The following is a 10,141-nucleotide window of genomic DNA, read 5'->3' on the forward strand; positions in this document are numbered from 1 at the left end:
CATTTAAACCAGCAATGCTCACTTTCTGTCCCATTGACAGTCCTAGACGTCCAATCCATTTTGACAGTAGTTAGTGATTCCCCTTCCCAGTTAAAAAGGATAGACAAGCATAATGGTACATGTGTTCTGTGAAGTTAAAAAAACAAAGCAATGCTTAATTTTTCAACTTGCATTTCAAAAAAAAAAGAAAAAGTTTATTGTTGGGAGTTTCCCGTACATGAAAGACAAGACAACAATGCGCACGCACAAGGCGAAGGGGCGGGGCTTGACGTCATTGATGTTCCGAGGAGCAACATGGCGGCAGATTACTGGGAGCAAGAAAAATCCTCCACACTGTAGCGCTGAACCGAGCCAAAGACAAGCCGGGCGAAGCCGGGACCGGGCCTCCCGGTGAGTAACCCGCCGACGTGTCTACCTACGCGCTAACGTGTGCTAAATCAACGTGAGTCTATAATGTAATGTAACCGAGCGGCAGCTGCCAGCTGGGGGAATCACGCCGCTCCGCCTCCATTCACAAGCCTCGAGGTGCAGCAATTAGACGGCCCCTCACCCTGTCGTGCTCAGCGGGCGCTATCTTTACCGCAATATAGTCTGTTCCCAATCCCAGAAGGACTCAGGACAACCGCCCCGTGCCAAGAGTTGACAGGCTTAACATGTTTGGCATCGTTTCCTATGAACTACATAGCGGCGTATCCATCTTGTTGGGCCATTGGAATGTGTAGTGGTCATAAATTATCTGTGTATATTCCACAAGACTAGGAAGATTAGGAAAAACAGCACGACGACGATTTTTAAAAAATGCATCCCAGGAGACATTGCGCCTGTACGGCTAAACAAGAGAGGGGAACCCTCTCTCTCCAAAACATGAATTTCTATTTCCGGGTGTTTGAACTGTGGCGCGGAAATATTGTAATGCTCTGTGGTCAACGTTGAGAGTAGTAGTCGATTATTTCCACGAGTGGAATGCATACCTGTCAACCTCGAACCATTTGTGATCTTACCAAATTTTGTTTTCGCCCTTACATATATGTATAAATACATGGAAAATCTTACCACTTTACTTTTTTGTAATTTTTTGCAAATGAAAGTAAACATAAACAAGGGAACAGGAAACGGAAATCACATGGTGAAAGTGTTACAAAACGAAATGTTTATCATGATCTTTTTTTTTTAGCCAATCAGAGGCGCCGGTACATATATCACTTGGCAGACATGCGTTTCCGGGAAGAAACAATGGCGGATGGTGAAAAATGGCTAGAAAGTGCCTTAATTTATTTTTTTTTCTCAAAATCACCGTTTAGCGTACCATTTTCATGTGTACAGCGTACCAATATAAAAATGGGCTTTCAGTTGTACCAATTACGGCGAGAACGTACCAGTTGACAGGTATGTGAATGCGCATTTTGACAAGAGCTGCTATCTTCCATCTACTATCTGATATCACCCACGCACTCAATGCACACGCAGAACCCGACTTGAACCGACTTCCATCTGCTCTTTCTTCAGAAGCGTTCCTTTGTGTTTACACGTTCTGCTTTGATGAACTTAAACTGCTAATGACCAAAGCCCCGCCCCTTTTTGGGCGTTCACAAACAATTGTCGCCACCCAGGGGCGCTGCAAACCCGATATAGGGTGCCCTACTTAGTCAGATGGGCTTCCGACCCCACCCCAAAACTTCCTTCAAAGTCACAAAAAATAGCAACAAGTCAAAAAAAGACATATCTTAACTCTCTTAAAATTATTACCTAGGTAATGTTTTAAAACGTAGAATTGATAGGACACATTCAATATTCAACAAATAGTTCCTTTTGGGTGTTTTAGGAAGGCCTACTAGCAATAGCAACATTTTCTAGAAAAAAACGTAAGTGGGACTGAAACTTGTTTTGAATCAGAATAAATTAGAATAAATCTAGTTAAGTGTCTTCCCAAAACACAATCTCTAAAAAGTTTTGTTGTTGTTTTGTTTTTTTAAAACCACTTTTACTGAAATATTGGATATACTTAAATGGTATATGAGTTATTTTCTCCAATCCTGTGTCAGCCTAAGTGCTTATCTGGAAAAGCATAAAAGGGGTCAGCAGTCAGCACTTCCTGTCACTGAGTGCTAAAAGCCATATAGATCTAATTTGCTAGGGAAGGGGGTCAATTGTTGTATCATGGCCTCTAGGCTAACTTTTTTACTTAAATTCTTGTAAAAACATTTCAGAGTGTCACACTATAGCATCGTTATGGTGTATTATCCCTCATTGCAATTTTTATTTCCCCAAATCTATTCTTTTTTTCACATCTTAATACGACTTTGACAACATGTGTGCAGGTGGGTTGTCCACGCTGGCTGCCCCGCCCCCCTCAGCTTCCCGGCCCCCCCTCATGGAGAGGATGAGAAAAATCAAACGGCAGTTGTCCCTCACCCTTGGAAGGGGAGGGGCCGGGGCAGGAGACCGGACGCTGAGTGAACACCAAGAAATCACCTCGCACAGTGACTCAGGTTTGATATCCCAATTAAACTGCAAAAACTCAATCAAAAGTCCCATCTTTCTATTCTAAATGGTTCTTCTTACCGTTTAGAGGCCGGCACCCTTCGTCCTTCATCGGGGGGAGTCAAAGTCAGAGGGTCGTCTTCATCAGTCCAGTCTCTTTTTCAGTCATACAGCCGCCGGCCTCGAGGACTGGGACGCAGTCTGAGCTCGTACTTGAACCATAGCAGCAGACTAGGTAGGAATTTTGTGTGTGTGTGTTGCCTTTAGAAATGGCTACTGCTGATGCCTAAATTTTGTTGTCAAAAAATCCTTCTTAGCATCTTTATTTTTAATTTTTTCACTTAAAAAAAGTAAATGACTAGTGCCCATTTTAATTTTTTTCACACTCTTGGATGATAAAAATGGCTCATATAATTCCTAGTGACTATAAGAAAGTACTGAATTTTGAACACGTTCAAACAGAGATAGTCCACGAGGATGTTAAGATGAGCTCTGATGGAGAAAATGAGCCAACGTCGTCATCAGACGACGTCCAAAGTCCAGTCCGAGTTCGCATGAGGACAAAGAAGATATCTACTGAGGTATGCACATAGCTTATTTTTCCAGCAGCACAGGAATGGAATTCTTTCTGTACTTCTCTGCTTACGTTTTTTTCCTTTAGAATGGGTAATAAATTGAGATTTGAGAAATACCTTATTTGCACAATTTGATTTTTTTTTTTTTTTAGGAAAGTCCTTTTATTTTCCCTTAAGAGAAAGGAAATATAGATGAGAGAAAGTTAATCATATCACATAGGCATACTGTGTGCTATTTTAAAACAAGTTGGTTATTATTTTAATGTAAAAAGTAGCGATTTATGATCAAAGATGAGTTTGGAAAAAAAACAGATGTATGTATATGTATTTTTTTCAGGACATCAACAAACGTTTGTCATTGCCGGCGGACATTCGTCTCCCAGACGGCTACTTGGAAAAGTGCAATGTGATTGGTCCAGCGTTGTTTGAACAACCAATCAGCAGGCGGCTGCGTAGAGTCTCTCTGGTATGTTTCTGTTTGTTTATGCCACTGTGGAAGTTTATGTTGCCGTTATCGATAATGCTCCTCTCGTGGGCAGTCGGAGATTGGCTTCGGCAAACTGGAGACGTACATCAAACTTGACAAACTGGGAGAGGTCAGAACGCCGACATTTTCCTCACTTATCGGCCTGTCTGTCTGTGTCTGACCTGTTTGTGGGTCTTTATATGTGTGTGTGTGTCTAGGGCACATATGCCACCGTGTACAAAGGCCGCAGTAAACTGACGGACAACTTGGTGGCTTTGAAGGAAATTCGTCTTGAACACGAAGAAGGAGCCCCGTGTACAGCTATTAGAGAAGGTGCGAGTGGGAGCTCATGTCGACTGCTCTTACAATAAATTCTTTCAAAAAAATCTAATTCCTATTGCAAAATAGTGAACAATTTCAACCAATCCATTTTGACTGGAAGGGGCAAGCAAAGAATGATTATGGTCAGCCCTCCTCCTCAAAATGCGTTGGACATCTAGCTACCTATGGCAGTTAATGAGTTTAAAAAATGAATTTAATGCAGACATTTTTAGTAACAGGGGTTGTGCCTTGTGTGTTTCAGTTTCTCTTCTGAAGGACTTAAAACATGCTAACATCGTAACGCTTCACGACATCATCCACACACAGAAGTCCCTCACACTGGTTTTTGAGTACTTGGTGAGACACACACACATACACATATACCTAACAATTTGCATCTGCATATTTTCTTACTTTGAACATTTGTTGTTTTAGGACAAAGATTTGAAACAATACCTGGATGACTGCGGCAATGTCATCCACGTGCACAACGTCCAAGTGCGTAGTCGTCTTCCTCGTCGTTAGCGTTTCTGTGTATGTTTGGATGCAATGGTCCCATGTTATTTTTTCTTTCAGCTTTTCCTATTCCAGTTACTGCGAGGGTTGGCCTACTGTCACCGCCGGAAAGTTCTCCACCGAGACCTCAAGCCCCAAAACTTGCTCATTAATGAGCGAGGAGAACTCAAATTGGCCGATTTTGGTGAGAATTTCTTGTCTTCTTCAGTGGCTGTTAATGCAATCATTTCACTTCAATTTTAAATACTCTTGTGTATGTTCTAATTCACCATCTATTCACAAAGTTTCAAATAACTGGTGGTTTAATATTACTAAAATGTGTTTAATAGTACTAAAATTATACAGATTTTGCAGGGGGGCGGAGACTTTTTCCACGGCAACGTGCTCGTAACATAACATAAACAAATTTAAATGAACTTGGATTACAATACAGACACACTCAAAAATAATTGTAATTTAACCTTACACTAAACTTAATTATAATTTTGTTTTAAATTTTGATACCTTCTCCTGAGTTGGCTCTATTTGCCCCGCCTCCATCCTGACTTTCACATGCAACTAAAAGTAACCTATTGAGCATTGTTTATGCATTCTCTTCAAAATATTATATACTCAAAATTTGTCTCGTATCTCAAGATAAATATTTGCTCAAAATTTTACCCGTATCTCAAGATAAATATTTGCTCAAAATTTTACTTGTATCTCAAATTGCTCGTATGTCAAGGCACCACTGTACTGTAACATTTTGATACGTTATACTGGCCAGTTGCTAGTAGTGTCCATAGAAGACTTTGACCGTTTCACACAAAATATTATTTCAAATAGAATTTACTCAGATTTGATATTGCAGGTCTGGCCCGAGCCAAGTCGATCCCAACCAAGACGTATTCTAACGAAGTGGTAACCCTGTGGTACCGCCCACCGGACATCCTGCTGGGCAGCACCGACTACTCAACACACATTGACATGTGGTATGTTACTGTAACATCTAGTCATGGGCCGATAACAGTTCTTCCCAGAGCAATGACCCCGAGTAAAGCTGTCAAAATTTGGTATTCGTTTGAAAAATGCTTTTGAAATATATAGTTAAAGCAGATAAGTGTTAAAATTCTTAAATCCAACAATTGAGAGCTATTTTTAGAACCCATCTAATACCTAGGCGTTCCATGTTGGTTATCTTTGCTTTACAGAAGAAAAGAAATCAGCTATTAACAGTTAAACTTGGAAACAATTCCTTAATCGTCCATGTTGTAAAGAAAGATAAAAAGAAATTCTCGGTAATAGCCAACACAAGAAAATGGGCATTAAACAAAAACCTTCAGAACGGCTATCAGCACATGTCTAGTAATTAAACAAATAATTCTGTCTTCTATGTGAACTTTCCTCACACCTTTATTTGTGTTTGTAGGGGCGTAGGGTGTATCCTATATGAAATGACAACGGGTCGGCCATTGTTTCCTGGTTCCACCGTGGAGGAGGAACTTCACTTCATTTTCAAGTTATTGGGTGCGAACTATATTTGTGACATACTTTTTTAAAATTTCAAATGTAACACAAACACATGTTGGCTTCATTTGTGAATGAATGCGGTTGCTAATTAACAGGAACACCGACTGAGGAAAGCTGGCCAGGAATCAGTTCCAACGAGGAATTTGTGGCATCAAATTATCCTCAGTACCCACCGGAGAACCTCGGTGACCACACGCCTCGGTAATGTCTGATGTTCAAAAACGTGCCATTAAAATGTGTACTCGTGTAATCAATATCGCATGTAACTCCAAACCAGAAAAACAAACAAGAGACGATCTTCCTTGTCTTATTTTTAGGCTCAGCACTGATGGCGTCCAGCTGTTGTCAAAGTTCCTGCAGGTCCGTAAACACCTCCTCCACACTTTTAAAGTGATTGCGTTGTAATGGGGTATTATACAGTGCTGTTCTTTTGCTTGGTTGTAGTTTGAAGGAAAGAAAAGGACTTCAGCCGCTGAGGCCATGACTCATTGTTACTTTAGTAACCTTGGAAACCGAGTCTGCACACTTTCTGACAGTAAGTAGTGCACACCGTGCCACTATGCACAACTAAGAATATATGCAGTCAGTGTGGATACTATTTGTTGGAAAATAGTTCCGAGAATATCCACACAACTCTTGAAATAATGTCTGACTTTGCACGATGCACGACTATTTTTCTCTATAGTACAAAAAAGTAGTACATACTTTTTTTATGGACTTCATATGTAGACTAAAAGGGAAATTGTGGGACTGTGGTTGGGACATGTTGACAAGTTCCTTAAAGGTTTGATGAAATACAACTTTTTCCAAAAAGTCACAAAAATTTTAATAATGAACTAACTTCGTTTTCTTAACTCTTTACCACTCACTTAAAAAAAAAAATCTCCAAATAGAAGTTAATGTCACCACCAGAATTGTTTTTGCGCAGTACCAGCATAGCTCCTCCCACCATTCTGTTGTGTTTATTAATCATGTTGTGACATCACAACCAGAATTGCTCAATAAAGGGGGCGTTTCCCAAAGGGTTTGTTTGGATAGATTGACTATGATATGGTGAAAAAAACAATGAAATTTGAGTGCCTGATTTTTTTTGTACACCTAAAACGACACTAGTGCAGTCATTTTTCTTTTTCACATGGTCTACAGGTTGACTAGTTTGATAACGTCTAAATAACTGCTACTTATTCACACCGTTCAGACCTACTGCTATTGCACACATCTACTTCAGTGGTAGCAATGTGAGAACCAGACTAACTCTGAACTCTGCTTTTTATTTCAGCGACGTCCATCTTTACTCTTCCAGAGATTCAGCTGGAACGAGAAACAGTGAAATCAGCCGAACAAGGTAGTCATTCAAACACAGTTCTCCTCTTAAGGGCCAATAATGTTTATATTGATGCCGTCAAATGTAATCATTAAACTATGATAGCACAATATTGTGTATAAGATTGTGAATAACCACCTCAGGTGTCAGATACAAATAATAACATTAATATGTTGTGTAGTTTCTGCTTACTACTGAATACATTAACCCTTGAAGGGAGACAGCTAGTACTCCAAAGTTGACACTTAAACCTGCCAACCTTTTATAGGGCAAGTGAATATTTTGGGCCCCCCAAAAATTATATTTACATCAGTTTTATAAAATAAGTCAAACTATGAATATATATAATACAAAGCAGTTAAAGCCTAAACTAAAAAAAAAAAATTAACACATTACTTTTTGCCATTGACTTTGACAGAATCAATTCATTTTAACTGGCCTCGATTGGTCACCTTTTAGTGCCATTGACGGTGATAGATGACCAATCCATCTTGGCTCCTACTTCAAATGGATTGGACATCTATCACCGTCCATGGAATTCAATGAGTATAACCAATCCCAATTCATAATGGATGATTTCTTCCTCAGCAAACAGTCTAAGCAGGAGGCGGAGTCTCCTCTTCTGATGCATTCAAACACACAAACGTTTGCATGCGGACGCCACGGTGAACGAACAAGCAATTTGGGAGGCAGGACATTGTTTTCACGGCCAGAGGTCTTCCACTTTTATCAACATCCCCCGCGTCTGTTCTGAGGTCAGTTAAGCGCTGCGGTCGCCTCCCCTGATGACATCGCACGGCCGGAGCGCCAATGTTTGCACAGCGAAGAGCGAGAAGTGACGGGAAGTGACGCGTTTCCCCCACCGGAAGCCATGTTTGTGTGCGCGCAACGGCAGGGCGACGTTTGCGTTTATTACTGTAAATAATCACACGACACACTTGTCTGTCCTGTTCATCAGGTGCGCCTCGAAAAGGCTTCGCTAAATGTTTGTTTTTGACATCACGGCAACTCAAACCTCGTTCACATCGCTTGAGGGGATGTACGGCGCGTGATATAGACATTAGTATGTCATATTATAGACTTTGAAATGAGGTTGGAGGCAGTTCATGACCATGTTTAAATGGCGGGGGGCGTCCAATTCATTTGACTGGCAGAGTTGGCACCAAAATGGATTGGTCATCGATCCAATTCGATGACCGACAATGAGTGAATAATGGTAGAAGCGGTTGTAAAATTGTATAGAAAGAAGTAAACGAGTTCTGAAAGATATTAGTAGTCAAATGAAACTTACTCTTAAGTACATTTTTACCATTTTTTTTCTGAAGGGTCACGGATACATTTCGGAAAATTGGCTTCTAACAAAACATTTGGATATAAGAAACGAAAACTTTGCGCGTTAGGTAATGCATCCTCAACAAATAGTAATGAAGATTAAAGGTTGAACAATATCATCAAGAAAGACGTAAAGATCGAGGCCAATACACTTTTGGAAGCATATTAATTATAAAAGACAATTTAAACACATGATATAAATGTATGTATATGGAAGTAGACATTTTATTTTCTTCTGCTACTTCCTTTTTTTGACACTGGCCAATAGGTGGTTCAAAAAGACAATTAACAAAGATTATCACCAAAACACTCTGTGAACAGGTTTGCATTGATTAGACTTGGTTGTTAAACTTCTCGATCAGGGCCGGGCAAACGTTAGTGCTCAAGCTTCACGTGTTAAAACATACGTCAAAGATTTCATTTGAAATTTGATATCAAAACTACGCCTTTTCAACCCCCATTTGCTCGTTCCTGATTTATTGGATTAGAAGAATTCAATCGTTAAGTCTGTTTAAAGCAAGTGTTAAGTGTATGTACGAAATCACGTCTCATTCTCAGCAATAAACACGTTGTGTAATAAGATGATTTAATACAGAATGAGTAGATTTTAAGAATACATGAAGGAGGAACACAAAACTATTTAAAAAAAATACATAAATCACTCTTGAGTAATGTAAATGCTGGCCGCATATGTGGGATTAAAGAACGACTGGTGTATGTGTACACTTTGCCCATCCCTGTTCCAGATGGTTGGCAGTGTTCCTAATAAACCATCTTCAAGGCATTTGACGTGACATTAGAGGTCTCCGATTGGTCGCCTCGACAAAATAGAACGGTCCAATCCGCTCGCAGAATGTCTGACACCCACACTCGATTGCTGTGTTTGTATTTTTACAATTATTTATATATGGACTTGTAGCTTCAGGAAATGGGCTGTGTTTTAATCGGTGCTGATCAGAAGGAATACATTTTATCATTATTATTATTATTTTTTTGCTCATGGTGACAAAGAAAATTCGACTTCACGATAAATGAGTGCTAGCAACGCAACGTAGGCTGAGCCAACTTGATCATGTGACCGTTGAATGTAGTAACGTTGGCTGAGTTTACACTTTGATTTTGTTATTTAGAAAAGGAAAGAGAACAGAATTGTCGGCAAACCTTTTTTTTCATTTGCACAAGAAGGGAAAGCTGTGATTTCTTTTTTTTTTTCTTCTTCTTCTTCTTCCCCACTTTCCTCGAAAGTATTGCTCCCGTCTACGACTCGTTTTTATTGGAGCTTCTCACAGCTGATTCTGTTTTCTCTGCGTGTGCGGTCAATGACACCAAAGCTCTCTGCAATATAGCGCAATGCATGATGGGAATCGTCGTCGTTCTTCCAACGTCTTCTCGTGTTGTACTCGCAATATATTTACACCAACGAATATTAAACAAAAGTTTTTATTTATTCTCAATGATGCGTCTCATTCTTGTTGGGGAAGGAGATGGGAGGTTTGGGAGGTTATTTTTTCACAAAAATGTTTATAGGTACTATATTGGATGTAGCAAATGATTAAAAAAAAATAAAGATAAATGATGTCATTAAGTGTCATGAAACGTAACCCAAAAACATTTGAA

At 39.8% G+C, this 10,141-nt stretch overlaps 1 protein-coding gene across 1 annotated transcript; it reads left to right on the plus strand.

Annotated features, from left to right (window-relative positions):
• Positions 1–237: 237 nt before the first annotated feature.
• Positions 238–9,978, plus strand: LOC144204361 (cyclin-dependent kinase 16-like). The gene is made up of 17 exons (XM_077728347.1): positions 238–390; positions 2,319–2,489; positions 2,570–2,716; positions 2,944–3,062; positions 3,394–3,522; positions 3,596–3,652; positions 3,741–3,855; positions 4,106–4,200; positions 4,279–4,341; positions 4,420–4,543; positions 5,210–5,330; positions 5,768–5,865; positions 5,964–6,069; positions 6,186–6,228; positions 6,313–6,403; positions 7,148–7,213; positions 7,781–9,978. Exons 2-17 carry the CDS (start codon positions 2,372–2,374, stop codon positions 7,816–7,818), a joined length of 1,530 nt encoding a protein of 509 aa, XP_077584473.1. The 5' UTR covers positions 238–390; positions 2,319–2,371; the 3' UTR covers positions 7,819–9,978.
• The last annotated feature ends 163 nt before the right edge of the window (positions 9,979–10,141 follow it).

This window comes from Stigmatopora nigra, chromosome 1 (genome assembly GCF_051989575.1).
Source record: "Stigmatopora nigra isolate UIUO_SnigA chromosome 1, RoL_Snig_1.1, whole genome shotgun sequence".
Taxonomy (NCBI): Eukaryota; Metazoa; Chordata; class Actinopteri; order Syngnathiformes; family Syngnathidae; genus Stigmatopora; species Stigmatopora nigra.